The 19,769-nt window shown below is 45.3% G+C and overlaps 1 protein-coding gene across 2 annotated transcripts in view; it reads right to left on the bottom strand.

Moving 5' to 3' along the window:
- Window positions 1-7,658: 7,658 nt before the first annotated feature.
- Window positions 7,659-19,769, bottom strand: part of daam2 (dishevelled associated activator of morphogenesis 2) — a 109,476-nt gene continuing 97,365 nt past the window's right edge. For both annotated transcript variants that reach the window (XM_084310212.1, XM_084310213.1), the window contains 6 exons: window positions 17,211-17,379; window positions 16,871-16,978; window positions 16,644-16,704; window positions 14,445-14,576; window positions 8,707-8,877; window positions 7,659-8,546 (listed from right to left, as the gene is read on the bottom strand). In XM_084310212.1, coding sequence (XP_084166338.1) covers window positions 8,334-8,546; window positions 8,707-8,877; window positions 14,445-14,576; window positions 16,644-16,704; window positions 16,871-16,978; window positions 17,211-17,379 — 854 coding nt within the window. In that variant the 3' untranslated portion in view covers window positions 7,659-8,333. The remainder of the gene's footprint in view (window positions 8,547-8,706; window positions 8,878-14,444; window positions 14,577-16,643; window positions 16,705-16,870; window positions 16,979-17,210; window positions 17,380-19,769) is intronic.

The following is a 19,769-nucleotide window of genomic DNA, read 5'->3' as shown; positions in this document are numbered from 1 at the left end:
ACAACAGAGGACATAGTACAGAGGACATAGTGATGGGTTGACTGTTGATTGTGGGACATCTGGGGAGTTGCTTGGGTGTGCCGATGAGAATAGCCTCTTGGTGCTATTAAGCTGAAGGAACTTGGTTTTCATCCAGGAGTTGATGTCTTTGAGGCAGCTGTCGAGAGTGGAGATGGCGTCAGAGGGGTTTGGTTGAGTATTGATGTGAGTGTCATCAGCAAAGCAATGAAAGTGAATGCTGTTGAAGTCTGATGATTTGACCAAGTGGAAGCATACAAGAGCAGGATGGGCCCTAGCACTGACCCCTGGGGGACACTGCATGTCACTGCGGAGTCATCAGAAATGGACAATTCTCCACTTGCACAATGTTGGGGCGTCATATCCGGTTACGTCTTTAGCCCCGTAGACGTCTTGTTAAACGATAAAGTTGCTAAACTCAATGTATTGTGAGGGGACTGGAAGAAGTCTACGGGGCTAAAATACGTAACCGGATATGACGCCCACACATTGTGCAAGTGGAGAATAGACAGTTGGTCAATGACATGCGGTGACTAGGGATGTCCCGATATTGGGGTCAATACTGCGCTGTACTCTTACTCAAAACTACCCCGATACTATTATTCAGTGCCATGATTGTTCAGGAAAACACAATTTAATGTAAACATTTGTATTATATTTATATTATCTTAACTTAAAATGTCAGCAAGTGTCATGTTGTATATTAATTTGTTAGTCAGAAAGTGAGGAACATCTGATGAAAATAAAACATGTTTTCAAAGTCATTGTTAGAACCGTAATGGTATTATTAAGTACTCCTATTGGTATTCGGTATTGGCAAGTATCCAAATGTACTTGTACTTGGTCTGAAAGTACATGGCAACGCTAGTGGCGACACGTGAGATAAACCACTTGAGGCCAGTTCACCTTTAGCCTAAAACTAGCCTCCTTCTTCCTTTGCAAGACAAAAAAGGTGGTAAAAAAAAGTTTAATTACTGTATACGCGTCTTTCATTCATTCTTTTTATACTGTGAAACCATGATAATTGTTAATCATAATGATCACATAATTATTACTTAATCAAAATCTTATACTGTGACTTCCCCAGTATAGAAATTCTAGACTTAAATCACATCTAACAAAAACTCTCTCGGTTGAAGTCCCTGAGACAATATCTTATACATGGAATAATGTATAAAATCTATTTGCGAGGCCTTGACACAAAAGATGCTCTAAATACAGGATGGTGAACCGTATTTCTGATCAAAGCAAAACATATTCCACTTTTGTAAGGTTGGCTAAGCATTAGCTAACAAAGTAATGATACTCTGAAACAATATGGATTGATTCTTTCGAAATAAATGTGACACACTTGTAAGGGACAAAAGTTTATTGTAACCCTACAAAATGACACAGGGCGAGCGAAAAAGAGGGAAAGAAAAAAAAAAGAAGAAAGAAAATAAATCCAAATAAGAACTATAGAAATGAAAAGAAAAAAGATTCTCATTCTTATACAAGTCTGAAAACTATCAACATACACCGACCACAGTATAATTATTCATATATCTTTTTTAATATAACATTTTATTGTAATGCTGTGTATACATACAAAATATAGCAAACTAAATAAGGCAAATAAATAGAGGTACAATTTACAGGAAAAATGGAACATTCCTCAACTTTTTAATGTATTTTTTTTTACGTTTTATTTTTTATCTTACCTCAAACATCAAGAATGGTGTTATTTACACCATGTGTACAAAATGTTATTTCTTTTTCCAACTGTACATCTTTCGGTGGAGTATTTTTTATCAACGTTTTTCTTTTTTCCATAAAAATACTGACTCCTCATCACAATTATACAACCTTGTTAATTAAAATTGGGTGCAACTTTTCTCAAGCAGTACAAATTGTTGTGTAAGAGTGTTTTCCATATCGCAAGCAATTCCTTATGAAAAAAGGTTAAAGTCAACAGACCACACACACTTTGTGCACCCTTCCTTAGGCATGCGGTCGACGCCAAGTGCATGATTAGACAGAAATGTGGTAGTGTAGGCAAACATTCACCTGTTCACACACAACGGGAAGTGACACAGACGGGACAAGTGAGGCCTGAAAAAAAACCAGATGCACTCTTGTTAAAAGTTGAAAGTGTCCCCTCGATAGGAGTTTCACACTCATCGTCAACACTTGGGGGAACACCACCCAATTTAAGAATTCATATGTCATTCATACGGTCTTGGACAGTCCAATCAATACTTGTGAACATGAACAACTCACTCCCTCCCTCCCTCCCTCCCTCCCTCCCTCCCTCCCAATCCCCAATTAACACAATTGTAAAATTATAGGTCCAACATTGCCAAAGCTTCCCTTTACATTTGGGTGGTGTTCCCCTTTAAGTGTCTGTCCCCACGAATCCCATCATTGTAATTCACTATACTAACTACTGTGTGTTCCCAGCCGGAGTACCCAATCTCACTTGCCCTTTTCCCAGTCTTTCTCCACCTCGCTGCGGGCTGTACGTCCATCTTTTATCACAACAAGCTGCACCCTTCTCACCCAGGGGGGACCAAGCCCACAACGATGCCAGGAATGGAAATGTCCCATTATTCTTTTCTTCTTTTAAAAAAGTGCATTGAACAAGCTACTACTTTCATTCCTCAGGTTTCCATCTTTACACCCCCACTCAGCCAGTCAATGGCCAGACAAACATATCCAAATATGTAACAATACAAACATGTAATAATACTGACAATGTTGCAAATACCCCTCGGTAAATAGACTATACTACAATATGGATTAAAGCTCTTGGGTTAAGATTTTAGGGAGACTATCAAAGTCTTGTTAGCGAACCTCTCGGGTAGTAAATTCTAAAGCCAAAGAGCAAGGAAATGGAACATAGAACAAATGCAGAGTGAGGAAAGAGCTTCGCTGATCTTTCAACCTTCCAAAGTGGAGTCATTGTGTGCGTTTACATGCACATTAATGTTCCGAAATTATTCAGGATACTGAGTGATATCAGTTGGGCGCATGTAAATGCAATATTCCGTTTATTAATGCTGTGATAAGCTCATATCACGACTGAGAAACCAGAATATAATAGCTGGGTACAACAGTAGGCTATTTGCTAGGATTCTGAGGCAAGTTAAACACCCTGTCCCGTCTACTTTTAGGTTTTGGATGTACTTGACATTAACCGGGATATTAGCTAGTGTCCGGAAGATTAATGTACATGTAAGCATCTCAATCCCGCCCCCTCTTAAAATAAACTCCTCTCTGTACCCATGACTGTACCGCAGGGCTGGGCGTATAGATCTCTTCACAGTGGGGTCTCTCGTCTTTACAAAGCTAGAGAGAACTATTTTGTGATCCGATTTGAGGCATTGACCCCCGATTAGGCAGCGTGACAGGGGTGCTTCTGTGCAGTAATTGATTACAGATAGATTAAAGCTTTAGACAGAAGAGAACATTTTTCAAAAAAGAAAAAAAAAATACTCTACACTTCCTACAGAGATGGTTGAGTTGCACTTCATGATAGTTGTCGTCAACCACATTGAAGTAGCCTATACAACCTGCTGAGATACTACTCTGTGCTGATACACTGTACTTTGAGCTGCCGTGGTAATTTCAGGTGACGTCGAAGCACCACAGAAATTACCATCGAGTGATAACGCACTCTCATCAACCTAATAAAAGTCTACCCGGCTAGCACCTCGAGAGGGCGCTACTCTGGTCCAATAAAGTCTACCCGACTAGCACCTCGAGACGGCGCTACTCTGGTCCAATAAAGTCTACCCGACTAGCACCTTGAGACGGCGCTACTCTGGTCCAAAAAAAGTCTACCCGATTAGCACCTTGAGACGGCGCTACTCTGGTCCAAAAAGTCTACCCGGCTAGCACCTCGAGACGGCGCTACTCTGGTCCAATAAAGTCTACCTGGCTAGCACCTTGAGACGGCGCTACTCTGGTCCAATAAAGTCTACCCGGCTAGAAAAATCAGGTCCATTTTTACTACTGCAGAGACCATGGATTATATTTACAAGACGGCCATTTTGCTCTTATGTCATGCTCAGGACATGGGAACAGGGTGGAAAGGAATCCCGTCGTGAGCATGACATAAGAGCAAAATGGCCACCATGTGAATGTAGTCGGTGGGGAAGTTGCTAGTTCTAAAACCACTACATAGAATGGTACACATCTGAAAAACAGGCACTTGGAGATGAAAAAGAAAATAAAGACGCATAGGACAAGATAAAGTTAGCTATGCATCTAAAATGTATTTGCATCTTTTTGGAGGAAGAGGCATTGGGTCTGTGGAATCATTTCAGAAATTACCTAAATTGTTCAAAGCATGTGACTATCACTAACAGAACAACCATGTCCTATTCAGTCTTGCCTTTGAGCACAGTATTCCAAGTGCTTATCGAGAGCCAAGAGGTGTTATCAATCAATTCTTAGAATCGTACACGATTCCCGCTTGAACTCTGCCAAATCTTACCTGTTGCATGTTCTTTCTTTAGTAAAGTAAAACGGAAACGGGTATGGAAGTTGCTTAAGGGTCACTGCAATCATCCAAATGTTATCTCCTGTGACACGGAGCCAGGGAGAGTTCATTTATCCCCCTTTTGGCTTTAAAGCTTGTGTGCTAGTGTTCTGGCCAAGAGGTAACAAGTCTCTACAAACAGACTATAGAAATGTCATAATGAGTCGTGGGCAGTGGCTAGCATACTGGTCTGAATAGAGGAGATGAGCACAGTCTTGTGTCCATTTTTCAATGCAGTCCAAACCTCTTATTTTCCTCCTGGCACCTTCATATGACCATATACTGTCACCAGTCACCATGCACCTGAACGGAACGGACTGGGACGAGCCGACGCAGCAAGACATTGTAAACTAGGGACGCAGCGACACCTTAACTTTAAATTATCGGCCGATACAGAGTGTCCATTACAATCTGTTACTTTGACTCAACAGTATAGACTTTTAGACGATTATGGTGGTGTCGTTGGATACAATTATTATTGGAGATATAATCACTTTTTCCCCCATTAGAGAAATCTGTAGTGCTTCTACAGTTATGTAAAGAAATGCAGAAGATCACACTTTGCTTTGATTGCTCGTGACATGTTACATGGGGCTCTTATGGCATTTTAATATTAGGGACATTAGCTGATGCACTTAGCCTGGTATTGACGCAATATCCAGTACCAGTTCACAAATACCACCAACCTGGTTGTGTGGTAATAAAGGTATCTTGTATTAATGTGTGCCTAATGTAAATGTAATTCTATGCCTTAGGACTGTCTTTTTACAGAACGCCCATCTTGGACATGGTCAATAGTTCCACAGTTCCATAGTCCGTGCCTCCATGGTTCCATCTTTTATGGTAAAACCCATAAATGTCAGATCAAGAAAAGCTTGTATGCGCACAGCTTCTTTGTGTACAGTCGGACCTAGCGTAACGTTATGGCTGGAATCGGTCCGTGTTTGTTTAGTTTGTGCTCTGGCCCTCAACACTCCGCGCACCATTTGGTTTTTAGTGGGCTGGTTCTGGGGTTCCCAGCCTTTTAACCGCCTCTGCTCCACTCGCCTGCTCCAATCTGCTCCTACACAAAAAGGAATTTCCCCTCCAACCATCATTTATGAACTCCTATATGTGCGCACATGCTATAGTGTGGATGTTTATATCTGAAAAACAATGTTCCTCACTGGGTGGACGTCTGGATAAGCGTTCCCCTTTCATTTGGCGTCTCGAGGAGGCGAATGATCTGGAAGCCCATCATGCCTCCTCGTCTCCCTTAGAGCCACTGGCCCCTCAAGCCCAGCACCTTGGAGGCCTTACCCCATGGAATAGACCTCTCCAACCCCCACTACTCCACTATATGACCCTTTCAAAAAGACCTCAAACATTTAGGCAGACCCAGAGACTTCCAAAGACACCCACATACATACCAGCCTTTGTCTTGCCTACTGCTAAGGGGTTTAGAAATATACAACAACGACAAAAATAGCATGTGGGGGGGATTCAAAATGGAGAAGAGAACAACCTAAGTGGGCTGCAGTACATGGGGCTTGCGTCTCGTTCGTCCACAGAGTTGTCTTGGTTAAGGGCTAGACGGACAGACACGGCATCAAACCAAGCATAAACACCAACGCTTGATTATACGGGTCACATGGAGCGACGGCAGAAAGGAAACATCATTTGTCTACGTCTCTCCCTGCTGTAGTGAGCTCATCTGGTTTCCCCTCACCATTCAACATCACTGTGTACACAATTCACACCAACACTAGAAACATCCGCGTCGAAAGCCACTCGAAAAGAAATGTGCACACCCTCTAAGTGCTGCATGCTGTACCCCTGGACGCTACAATAACATACACGGTGGAATGGGAGGGTCAGATACTAACGATGTGAAACAAAACTGACATGACAGTTCGCTTAGTTGAATCTTGGTACCAGCAGAGTCAACCACCACCATCATCATTTGAGGCGGTATCGGCAGCAGTTCATTCTGCAACAACGCCCACGGGCCGAGGCGGGCCGGCGGCCACTAGACACGTTGAAACAGGAAATGGGTTTTCGACAGTTGGAATAGATCTACAAATCAGAAGATTAGACCGAAAGAGTACTTTTAAGACGTGAGGGTCCAAACCATCAACTATATCGCTTCCTGATTCTTGTTACATTTCCGGGTTACGGGAAAATATAAGATAAAGAAAATGGGGGTTTTAAGGAAGAGCACAGTGGGGCGGGTTGCGGGACGAGAGACAGAAAAAGGTAAAGTAAAAGATGGTGTTACAGTGCAAAACAACACGTGTACATGTGACAAATTACAGGCGATCCTTTTATCTTTTTTTTTAACATACAAAGCGCAAAATGAAAAGTAAAGAATTCCACTTCAACATCAATCAGTTTTGTGAACTTAACACCAACAAATAATGCATTGTGTACAAGACCAAAAAAATACCATGAAAAAAAAATCTTTGCAATTAGCTTTTCTGCATCTAAATATAAATATATATAAACGCCTAATTGCAGTATGTTTTGTATTAATATATTTCTATATATATCGTTTTTTTTTTTATTCTTTTTTTTTAATCTCATTGCTTTGGCACTGGCTGACGCCAAAACAATCCATCTTCTATTGAAACGTTGTTGCGTATAAGTAAACCTCGACCTTTGTGGCACAGTCAGCTTTTTCCATGGGAAGTGCTGTATCCAATGTGGAATCCCAGCAAGGGGGGTGGTTGTGGAGTGGGTCATCCCAGGGACGGGATCACTCCTGGAGTGCTGCAGGAGGCACTTGGAAAGAGCACTGCGTCCCAACCAGGTTTTCAAAGTGTCTCCAAAATCCAAGAAATGCAACCCCCTGCCGCCTGTACCCTTCCTGACCTCCTTTGACGGACAGACACCCGGACTATGAAGCAGTGTGGGCTTTGTAGGCTCCACTACATTCTTTGCACTAGTGGAAGTTAATATATCTGCTACGCATGTGTCCCTCTGCTCGGCTCTTGGTGTAGTGGTGCCATCGCGCTGCATGGGGGGGGGGAGGGGGTCTCGTGGAGCGAGGCCGACAGGAGTTGTCGTCGCAGTCGTCTTTTGGCGTGGGGGAGAAACACCCAAATCGCTCTAGTGTCGAGGTCCGACCCGGAAGCCCCCCCCCCCCCCCCCCCCTCTCTCAGTTTCTTTTCCTGCCGTTTACAAATCAGACCAGTCGGAGGACGACTACCGATCCTCTTTCTCTCAGCCACCTGCCTCTATGTACAGTGTTGATACCGCGTGTGTTTCCGGGACAAGATACCGGCGGCTAGCGGGTAAGATGGCTGCTGCTCCGTAGGACCTTAACGACGGAGCAGCGAGAACGCGTGCTGAGGGGAGAAGAGGCAGTGAAGCGAGAGGATAGCGCAGAAGGTGAGCACAGTGTCAAAAGTGTATAGTCAAAACAAACAAAAAACAAACAAAAACAAGGGGACAATGCGTCACAGTGGTCCGTCTGTCCATCCGTCTGTCCCGAGTGTCCATCTCGGGAGATCATTGTGACATGTTACAGTGTCCGGGGAGAAAGAAAAATAATAATATTAATACAAAAAAAAAAAGAGGGTGTGTGTGAAAGAGCTTTATAAGAGCAATCGGAAGAATTAGTGTCGCTTCCTTCAAAAAGAAAAACGGTGTGGCTGTCCAGTCCGACCGTTTATACATACCATCCTCTCCAATGTCATCCACCGCTTATTGGCCGCGGGCGCTCCAAGGGACCCCCTCCCCTCCCCCGTGCCAAAAAAGTTCAAACTCGTCGGATGTCGATACATTGTTACACCACAGGAAGAGACCGAGGCGGCTAGTAGTTGACTTTCGTGATCGGCCGCTCGCGCCCGCCGCCCTCCGTGAGCTGCGGGACGGAGCGCTTGCGGTTGCGCTTGAACTTGTTCAGGTCCTTGTCGAAGACCTCTCCGGAGCGCAGGGCCGACACCAGGTCGTCGAACTCCCCGCCCACCTCCTCCGAGGCCCCGCCCTTCTTGGCCCGCCGCTCACGCTCCCTCTGCTCCTTCAGCTGGGGTGGGGGGAGAGAGAGAGAGAGAGAGAGAGAGAGAGAGAGAGAGAGAGAGAGAGAGAGAGAGAGAGAGAGAGAGAGATTGGGGTTAGAATGATAGCAGTCTTGTTTCATATCTTGTGTGCCTGTGTGTGTCTGTATGTGTGCCTGTGTGTCTCACCATGGCCTCCATGCGTGCCCTCCTCTCTTCCTCATCCTTGCGTCGCTGCATGTTCTCCAGGTCTTGTCGGGCCTCGCCGAACGACTGCAGGAAGGTGTCGAATATCCCAAAGAACTCGTCCGGCTGCATCCGGCCCTGCTCCTCCCCAAAGTGCTTCAGAGACTTGGTAAACTGAAGAAGAGGAAGACAAGAAGACATTTTTAATCTGTGGTTTTGTAATAATTTTTCAAAAATCGGTCAGTGGAGAAATTAAATGTTTTTCTCCCGTGGGAACATAGTGTGTATGAGCCATCTTGATATAAAGAAGCTGTGGCTCTCTCTTTCTGAGGATGTACGTCCGTTCTGTCATTATGGGCTGGTCACCATGGCAACCTCCACTATCAACCTCCCTCTCCCGTAATTATGTGTCTGGTCAAATGGTTTCCCTCCCATTCCCCCTTGGGGGTGGGCTGAATGAGTTAACACACACACACACACACAAATCATGGTGGCACATACACACAACACACAGATACGCAGAACCTACACCATTGTACTTTATACTGTGTATGCAGAACCTACACCATGTGCTTTATACTGTATATGCAGAACCTACACCATGTGCTTTATACTGTATATGCAGAAGTCACGTACAGAGGCAAACAAGCACACATGCAATGTGCATACAGAAATATTAGTTTTTGGGACTGCCACACAAACAAATATACACACACACACACACACACACCCTCTGAACAACCTACTTTAAATGTAGTTAGATAAACAAGTCCTTACTCATAGTCCCTGTATCTCAAAACACACACACAGAGCTGATTTATGTGGCAGGCAAATTGTCTCTCCATCATGGAGAGGGTAGAGGAGAAAGCCGAGGACAGGAAGATGGACGAGAGCTCAGGGAAAACAAGTCTCAAGCTCTGAGACTTGGCAAAACAGATGACAGCCGATGCATCACAATGCAGTCGATGTTCAGAGCGTTGTGGTAAAACACTAAAATATGACCATTGATTTAAAAATAAAACCCACTTCTTCCAGCCTCAAACTGTATAAAACTTTACATCAAACCACAGACGAGACACACGCTCTGAACAGTGTTTTGTGGGGCTAAGAGGCATATACTTGTGATATCATATCATGTACATCATGAGTTTATGACCTACATTGCCAGTCATCCCCACTCTCGGTCTCACTCACATCTTCCCTGTACACACATCTAAAGCCAAAAGCCTTCAAAATAAACTAATCTAAAAGAAAAATAGAAAATCCATGTTTTTCCCTGACCTCCCGTCCCATCTGGCCCGTCCTCAGATGGCGGGGCAGAGAGGACCGGGGGATGTGAGCCAAGCTTGCCCTACAATAGCTCCTCAGTTAGCGGCTAGCTCCCTGGATCCAATCCCCGCTGCCGCTCATTCCGACAGCTTGTCAAACACTTGCCTTCCAGCCTCGACCCTGGAGTACCCCACCAACCCCCACCCCTGGCCCGTGCCAGCCCCGTCTGACCACGCTTATGAAGTAAAAGGATAACAGGGTTGACTTATGGTGTAATGGCCTAAAGAGTTGGTTTTCTGGCTGAGAGGTTTGAGGCTAGCATATGTGGGAATAGAAGGAGAGTACTGGAAAATTGGTGGAAATGTATTTATTTTCTGCTGCCAATCAGGGTAGCAAACTGATATTTCTATTCAGTCACTGCTTGATTTCATAATTCAATAATAGAAAATGGTCTGCAAACCATACCTTCTTAACTGAGGAACTTTAATGCACAGACATTCTGGGCAGAGCCCTTCTCTAGCATGCCAATGCCAACAATCATTCAACTATTTCTGTTATTAGATTATTTCGGAGGCTCTAGCACCTGTGCGTAGTCACCCAGTTAGTCGCGTATCGAGGCAAGCAAGCCGATTCTTTAATAGGGACTTAGAAATTCGCCTGTTGCTTTCTTAAGCTTCGCTCACTGTATAGGCTCAATCATCTATACATCGCAATCATCATTAGAAGTTCAAAACGACGGTTGGTTTACCTGCTCAAGTGGATGTTAAAAGTAGACAACCCTTTCTAAATTCACCAGCATCTGGTTGGTGTTCAGAGGAGCAGAACCTCAGGGCTGAACTTAGGAGACGTGGGAACAGAAAGTCTGCTTAACCCTACTGTGCATTCAGTCTTTTCATTGCATGCTACAACATGGAAAAACCCTGTAATCTGGGCCACAGGGTTAAGATTCAGATGTTCTGCGGTTTTACATCCAAAGCCCCAGACTTCTAAAAACGGCGCAAACCGGGGTCTTCTTTGAGACACTGTATTGTCTCGGAGAGCGTGTCTGGGTGTGGGTGCGTGGATGTGTGCCAGGTTGTAAAGACCTTCCCAATCTCTCTGGACAAGAGAAATCCTTCTCGTTGCTCTGGGAAACCTCTGTCCAGATGACCCGCGTGAACTCAACGACAGCCCGTAAATCTCTGTAATATAGTCGTGTCTGGATGAGCTTGTCGATGAGCTTTCAAGTGCTACTGCAATGTGGTATAATAATATTCATGGCTTTTTATTGGGTTTTGTATATTTTGTAACAAAATATTGGCTGTCGCAGGTATCTGTTGTGACATTATGGTATAATAAAAAAGAAAAAATGCAATCCAATTTCCTCTTCGCACAAATGAATGGAAGCTTTCTACTGAATGCACAGGGAGGAAATTGGTATCCATCTTCTTCGTCCGACTCAGAAGACTCAGAAGACAGTAAAGCGCATTTCCCATAATATTTATATGTTCCTTTAAGTTTAAAGGTGACATGCATTATAAATGTCATTTTTCAGTCTCTAGCATTGTATTATAGTAATAGGAGTTAGTACTATCAATGTGTTTTAGTGTCTAAATACCATATTGGCGGATTGCTCTGATTCAGCTCAGATCATTTCCTGCTCCAGTAAATTAGGCCATCCTGATTTGAAGGCCTGCGTGACGTTCCTTAGGCTCTGGGTAGCAGACAGTGATGTGATTGGCTCTGTGGTTGTAGCTAATGCCCGCCCACAATCTACCTAGACTGACTGTACACAGCGAGTGGAAACCACTTCCTCATACTCTGCATGCACTCTGGAGGGAGAGAGAGATAGAGAGCATTCGGGAGCACTGGGGGGGGGGGGGGAGGGGGGGGGGCCTGCCGCGCGGCACACACCTCCGAACGGGAGAGTGAGGGAGGGAAAAAAAGGAAGAGAGAGGGAGGAAGGGAGGGCCCCCCCCCCCCACAAGCTGCCACGCGGCACACCCGAGAGGGAGAGAGAGAGGGAGAGGGGGCCTTATCAATAACGGTCTCTCTCTCGCTCCCTCTCCCTCTCTCTCTCTCCCTCTCTCTCCCTCTCTCTCTCTCTATCTCTCTCTATCTCTGTCTACCAGTCGCAGACTGTGTGGACTGACTGTCACTCAAAGTGCTTATGGGCGGAGCCAGGCCATAACAGCCTGAAATCTTAAAGCTGAAAAATTATGGTTTTGAGTACTTGATTAGAAATATAAAACAATGCATTTTCTTGAAAAAAACCTTACAGATGTCTTCAATAGACTCACAGGAATTGTGTAAAGTTGCCCAAATAGTGCTAGGAATAGCAACGCATGTCCCCTTTAAAGTACTGGCTGCAAGAGAAGAGGGGAAACACAGCAAAGACACAGCTGCACACAAAATGTCCCCTCTCTTCACAAAAACATGCAAAGTCTGGCGCAACAAACTTATGCACCCTGGCCCATTGAGTGAGAGGTATATAGAACTATATGGTGAGAACGCACCACAGACAGTTTTAGGTGTAACCCAAAAGTAATGTGTAAAGTAATTTGTTACTTTTGAGAGAAGTAAAGAGTAATACATGTGTAAAGTGTTTATTTAGTGTATATTTAGTGTGTATTACTTTTTTTTAATAACAACCCCAACACTGGTCATGTCTGGAGACACCAGTTATATTCGAGTGCTTGGCTGTTTACAGTTGTGATGGCTTTGATTCATTAAAACATTACAACTGGCTAGCTAATAACCAAAGCTGCTTCAGGCATAGCAAAGAGGGTGTCGCGCTTCGCATCACAATGCAACCACTGAAACAATAAGACACAGCTGCAACGTTTTCCCTTTTTCCAAATGACCTGCAAGCTAGCAAGATATAAGCTAACAAGCATCAAAGACATCAAAAACAGAGCCTTTTTCCTATGACAGATGTTTCCAAAGATGTTTCCCATTTCATACGAATGCACTTTGGATAGACAGACTGAGCCGGAACGCTGGACATGAATAGACACCAAAGTAAGCATTTAAAAAAGACGAAAACAGTTCTACCAAAGTGCAAATGGGCCATCGCTGGACGGGGCCCGCAGTGCCGAGTCATCTCTCCTCCATCCCTCTATCTCGCGGACATAAAACTCAAGCGTGCGTGCGCCTCTGCCGTCTGTGTTCCAGCAGAGTCTCACGGAACATCGGAGATCATTGACAGGCGAGAGTAGTAAATCTGCTAACCTCCCCACCTTCTACCACACACACACACACAGCCAGGGAGGCGGTGTGTGTTAAGACAGACGTCTGGCCCGGTGCACAGAGCTTCTTTTGTTTTCCCTACAGTAACCGGTGCCCCGCTCCCTCCCGGCTCTTTTCCCGTGACGTCCCAAATGACCCGCTCTCCCTAATTTTTTTCTCTCTCTACGAGCCTCCTCCTTAGACAAATAATTACAGGAGTGAGGAGGGAAGCACGAACACATGGTGCTGTGATGGCAACAAGGGCCCTTCCCTCGTCTCTCACAATTGGCATACAGGCGCTAACGAGATCCCCTGACGTAATCGGGTCTCATTAAACATTTACCGCCAACGGCACCACCACCCAGGGTTCTCCTCAGCTTCTACAGAGATGTATCTGGGTCTGTATGGCTCAGTAGAGCATGGCACTAACATTGCCAGGGTTAGAGCTTCCATTCCATGTGTAGCTCCAGGGGTAGAGCATGGCACTAGCATTGCCAGGGTTACGGGGTTGCATTCCCCGTGTAGCTTAATGGGTAGAGCATGGCACTAGCATTGCCAGGGGGTTCCATTCGCTGTGCAGCTCAATAATTAGAGCAAAAAGGAAAATCGCTGGGGTTCCCTTGAATGGTGAGGTCATCACTTTGGACTTGGAGACAGAGAGATGCACAAAGGCTGTCACTGCTGTGTCTCTCTCTCTCCCTCTCTCTTTCGCTCTCCTTCCTTCCCATAGTCACTGCTGTCTCCCTCCCTCTCTCTCTTTCTCCCTCCTTCCTTCCCATAGTCACTGCTGTTTGTCTGTCTCCCTCCCTTCTTCCTTCCCACATCACTGCTGTGACCCTCTCTCTCTCCCCCTCTCCTTCCTTCCCGCCATCACAGGCGTAAGCTGCTTGCATACACACAACTCTTCATTCACACATACAGTTAATTCACCTCATCTACCCTCATACTGCCCCAAGACACATTCATATGTAGAGACAGCTTCCGTCAGTCAAAATCAATCACCTGACAAACTGCTGGCTTAGAAGATCAGAGGTCAGGAGGCACCAATGTCAATGTCAATGTCAGGATGCGTATAGTTCTGCGGTCTATTGTGTGTCGTGCTGTGCCTGTACACGGCATACGCTACGTTGTCTCTGCCCTACCGTGGGGCATTGTAGAAGACGTCGCCGATGTCTTTGTGCCATTTTCATACAAATTCCTGTAGGTACATTCACTGCATGCATGGAATGACAGTGTCGCTCATGTTTCTGTCGAGGTCGCAGTACCTTGTCCTTGGCCTCGCCGAGTTGCTCCTCCAGTTCAGAGAAGCTGAAGCTCGCCACAGTGATGAAGTCGCCCACCACGGCCACAAACTTATCGCCCCGCTCCCTCGTCCTGCTCTGCTGGTACTGCAGCTCCTGAAAGCGGGCAGAAAAGATGGTTCAAGTGGGGTTTGTGACCTTCATGGGGTGTTCAGACTATGGGATACAAAACATGAATTCACAGTCAAACATCTGTGTACACATCTGGAGCTCAGACAATGACAGGAACCTGCCAACTCGATTATTTGGCAATGTTATGATATTTAATCTGAGTTTTTAGTTGGAAGGTGCCATTTTTCCTTCAGCAGAAGCATCATTTCTCTGTTGCGATTCGTTAACGCCTCACAGCATCATTAGTGCGTGGTGAGAAAAAGTGGAGCTCAAATTGAAGCTGCGCTCGTCCGTCACCCGGGATCAGTCATCCCTCATCCCTCGCACGCGTTAGGCAGCGCCGTTTGTTGGCCACACATCTGTGGCTTTGTGGCGTCGACCTCCGATGAAAATGTGCCATTTTAATGCTTTGTTCTGTGTGGATAAAACTGAAAATTGCAAAGGCAAAAACTACCAAATTCTTGCTCGGAATTTGGGACCCCTAAGCCCCATTTCCTATTCAGCAATTATGAGTCCTTTCTCAGCATCAATCAATGCTGTTCTCTAGCTAGTCAGCAGCGAAATTGATGACACTTGCCAGAAGGTCATAAACCGGAGGTTCTGAGAGGATATTCTCCTCAAGTGTCTCTAATCTTCTCTCTCTTTTGTTTTTCAGTCAGTTTTCTTTTCTTCAGTCTGTTGTTCATCCCATTTTCCTTCTACTAAGTCACACTAGAAGCCGCCTCCCCCCTTTCTACTTGCCCTTGTTTGTGTCCTATAGGGAGCTTGTACAACTTTCTCTTTCTCAAAACTAATAAACTAAACTAATACGGTGACACATGCTTGGATGCACAGAGCCTCCTCTCTCGCTGTCCTCTGCTAAAACCTCGGTTTGCAGCCCTAAAACACAGCATTTTCTCATTGACATCACACCAGTATAGACTAAGTACAGCAGTAGAAGCTGGAAGTGACCGAATGTTTACACACCTATACATCAACGTGAATTTAAAGTACAACAAAATCATTAAGAGTTGTACCATTACATTCAGATTTTGAGACGATCGAATTGAAACATAAGATTTAATTGGCTACAGACAGGCAGAGAGACATACTGCGTAGATAAATCCACACATAGCTCAGTGCTGACAACATGTCCGATGGGACGATGTTCCTCCCTGGGGCTTCCATGCTGTGCCTGCGTCTGTTGTGGTAGCCCGCGGTTAACGAACCAACAGCTCTCGTTATTGCCTTACGTCATCTGTAATGATCCATGTCACTGACCAGATCTGAGGCTGAGCTGTGGGAGGGAAGAGCTCCTGATTGGTGGCGATGATTTTAAGGCCTCTCGGTCATGAAAAAGAAAAAAAACACTGTGCCTTTTCCCCTGCAAAGCATAGGAGGAGCGTATCGCCCACTGTCGTGTAAAAAACGCAGTCCTTTCTGACGCTCGATTCTTCTCTCAGACTCTATGTGATGCGGTGGAAGTATTTTGTTTCTTGAAGTCTGTGGAACACGACCAGAACCATGGGTCTCAGTAAGTCGGCTAATGGCTATGCATTGATTACAATACTGACAAGTATTTCATACAACTTTATGTCAAAAAAACTATCTGAACTATCCCTTTAAGCTTTAAGCCTGGGGCTGCTCCATTGACAATGCATTGTGGTCCAGGCCTGTTAGCTATACTAGAATTTAAACCAGAGCTAAACCAAATCCAAACTTTTTTTTCATTCATTCATTTGCCCCATTTCCCAGAATTTATAAAACTACCACTGAACCCAAGTAGATCCAGAAATAGTTTTCCTTTCCAAAAAAAAAAAAAAATATGTGACTTTCTGGACATGCCAGGTTTTCGTCCTGACAGATGTGGGATATGTTACATGCATGCGTGCATTCCTGTGTGTGTGTTGAGGGCAGATGTGACGTGTTGGCATCAGAGTCACTGCAGGACGTTGCCACCACCGCTTACACACCTAACCTCTGGCTGCCCACCCCTGCCATTCTCGAGCATAATTATAAACAAGGGAAGAACCATTAGCTGTGGAATATGTGACACACACACACACAACTCACCGCCTCCAGAGCCTTCAAGCCACTCTTGAGATTGTACACCTCCTTCTCCAACTCAGCCAGACTACAGGAGAGAGAGATAGAGAGATACATATACTTTTTAGTTTTTTGTTTGTTATGCTAATAGGTTTTGCTTGGGTGAAATGTACTCCCTTCCTTCGCACAGTGCCCGTCTAAAAAGGTCCACACTGGCCCAAATGGAACGGAGCCAGCGTGGTAAAACTACTCACTTGACTTTGGCTGCCTCTGGTACGCTCACCAGATCCTGCTGAATGTGGAGTGTGTCGGGGTAGTTCTTCTCGAAGATCATGATCAGGTAGTGTAGCATGGTAATGCTCCTGTCCAATCGCAACAGACACAGCGTCATTTATAAGCATGTCAGATATGAGTGAACAAGGATGAAGAACTAGATAAATTAGTAAAACAATAATCTCAATGAAAGTCGTGCTACAAAATTGACAAAATCAATGATTCAATTCCCCACGGATAGAAATCGACAAGCTGATTAAATTCCCTACGGACTGGCCTCAGACCCCCCTTTGGGGTCGCGACCCCTGCTGTGTGACCCACCTGTCTATGCTGGACTTGGTGTCTGCGATCTTGTTGAGGCTGGAGACCTTGAAGCCGAAGGCGTTGCCCCGCTGGCCTTTGTTCATGAAGTTGCCGAAGGCCAGCACCACCTCCAGGATCTGGGTCAGCCGCTTGCTCCGCACCACCTCCCTGGACGCATTGAGGAGGGCTGGAGGAGGGGAGAGGAAGGGAGGGGAGTGGGGTGGAGAGGGGCCAGGCAGTTAGAAGGATGTTATTGTTACTCGTTACTCGATTTCATTGTGTGACCTGGGACCCTCTTAATATTATGCAACAGTCACACACATTAAAGTCTGGAGTCACATTACACTACAATACTACATCTGCCGAACTTTAGTGCCGTGGAGAACCCAAGCCCAACCCTGAGGCTACTATGTCTCCCATAATTCAGAGTGTTTTATCGGGAGGGAGTGTTCTACGCGGGAGCAGAATCCCATTCATCTGATCAATAGGGGCCTCGTGCAGCTGGGAAAGCCCCCGTCAGAGGTCCCCTTACAGAGTCTTATTTATGGAGGTTGAAGCACAATATCAGATGGGCCAGGTTCCCCCGACGTGATGAAACAACAGTGAACTCACTTGTTGTGCCGTGTGAGCGAAGCTCTTTCCACTACTGGAGTCTACAGTATGTCTGCTGCCCGTCCCGGCGCGCCACCACCGCAAATAAAAGAAAATAGTCTCTGGGAAACCCTGCATCCATCCTTCTATCCGTCTATTAAACATTGCGAGGGGGGGGGGCTATTGAAACAGAACACAGTGTTGTCCGCAGTCCATCTATTCCTCCGGTGGGAACAGTCGCTTTCTGGCAAGGCGCAGGTGGTTCCCCGAACCCGACTCTCCACAGTGGAAACCTCCGTGTGAATGTGAAAATCATTAACCGTAATACATATCGTTATTATCATTACAGTTTCTTTTTCAGCATGAGAACCGTTCTCCTGGCTCTGCCGTTGGCGTTTTGCTGGATGCTGAAAAGAACCTGGCTGCACAATATGCTGTAGCGGGTTCAGAACCTGCTGGGTGGCCCTGGGAGATGTAGTCTCGTCCACATTAAATTATAATATACCATCGCTAATAAAACAGGCCCCGACGTGGTCAAGAGACATAGTTGCATCCCTTAGCGATGCTAGAGTATACGCCTCATCTGCGTGCAAACATTCTGTGGCCTCAATGAAGTCAAACTCACGCTTGTGCCGACGTGCGCCGCACCCTGCCATGGCTTTAATATTATATATTATATTACCTTGACGCCGGATACAAAAACATACCATTAGCGCTGTGATTATGTGTTAGACAACATGGAGGCCAATTAGCCCTTCTATTCATCTCTGTTTCCCAGTGTCCCAGATTAAGGTTATCTTGCAACAAGTCAGAGGCAGACTTTGGCTTACACACACCTCTACGTACAGTGAAGCAGATCGCCACAAAAACCTATACAAAAAAAAAGCCTAAACGCTTTCTGACATTGGTCGCACACACATCACTGAGTCTTGAGTCGTAAGACGCGCACGCGTGTGTCTGTGCAACCAATGTCAGATTGCGAGTGGATTACTTTCCAGAGACATGATAGAGCGTACAGGGGGACAGTGACACTGAACACAAAACTGCTCCAGGTAAGACCTAACTTTGCTGTTACTCCCGGAGGCGCAGAGAAGTGGGGCAGACTGGTGTCAATTCTGATCAGCGTTTCTTCAATAATGGAATATTCTCTGCGATGCAACGAAACGCACGTCTGGCATACCTCTGGCAACACCGCAAATCAAAGGCAATCGATCCCGCCCCGATATATTTGATTCCCTGTTTATGTAGTATAATTTGTGGAACCAAATAAAGTATTCAAATGTGTGTGCGTGTGTCGTGTGTGTGTGCGCTCGGACGTGCGCTAAGGCTGCCTCGCTAAGCCGTTTATTTATTTATTTATTTATTTATATGTATTTATTTCTGGAGCATTAAATGCATTTATCCTCTCTGGTTGGATGGTGTATTGTACTTGTGCTGTATAATAACAATACATTTGAATCTAATCTCATTTTGAGATCAGTCGCAACTCGCAAACCGCTTCCTGTTGAATGGATCAGCATACAATACCAGAAACTCTCAAGCTGTTTTGCATACACCTCACCTGCCTTATAAGGAGCATGCGGGCGTGACTCTATGCAAATGAAGTGAGCGCGAACGCGCATTTGAGTTTAAGAATGAGTGGGATGCATGATGCAACCGACCTGGGTAAGAACAGATTTGGACGTTAAGAACGGCTTGATGAATGTGGCGGTGGCTTTTCTTATTGTTCTCTTAACAGACAGGTAAGCAAGAATATAAGAAAAATAATAAGAGAGTATTGTTGAATGAGGCCCATTGTGTGCAAAGGTCTGGGGCTAGAAGAAAGCACAGAATCACCCATCAAGTGAGCACCTGACTGGGGATAGGCAGCTGGGAGAGCCTTGGCTCGCGCTCGCGTTGCCCCGCTCTGTCTCTCTCACAAACATACAGCGCACATCGTTCCTTCCTGGTGATGAATGAGAAATTAACGTGATATATACGATGATG

Source organism: Notolepis coatsorum, assembly GCF_963971535.1.
Source record: "Notolepis coatsorum genome assembly, chromosome: 3".
Classification (NCBI taxonomy): Eukaryota; Metazoa; Chordata; class Actinopteri; order Aulopiformes; family Paralepididae; genus Notolepis; species Notolepis coatsorum.
The sequence above is the reverse complement of the archived record's forward strand: the minus strand, read 5'-3'. Positions and strand labels throughout refer to the sequence as shown.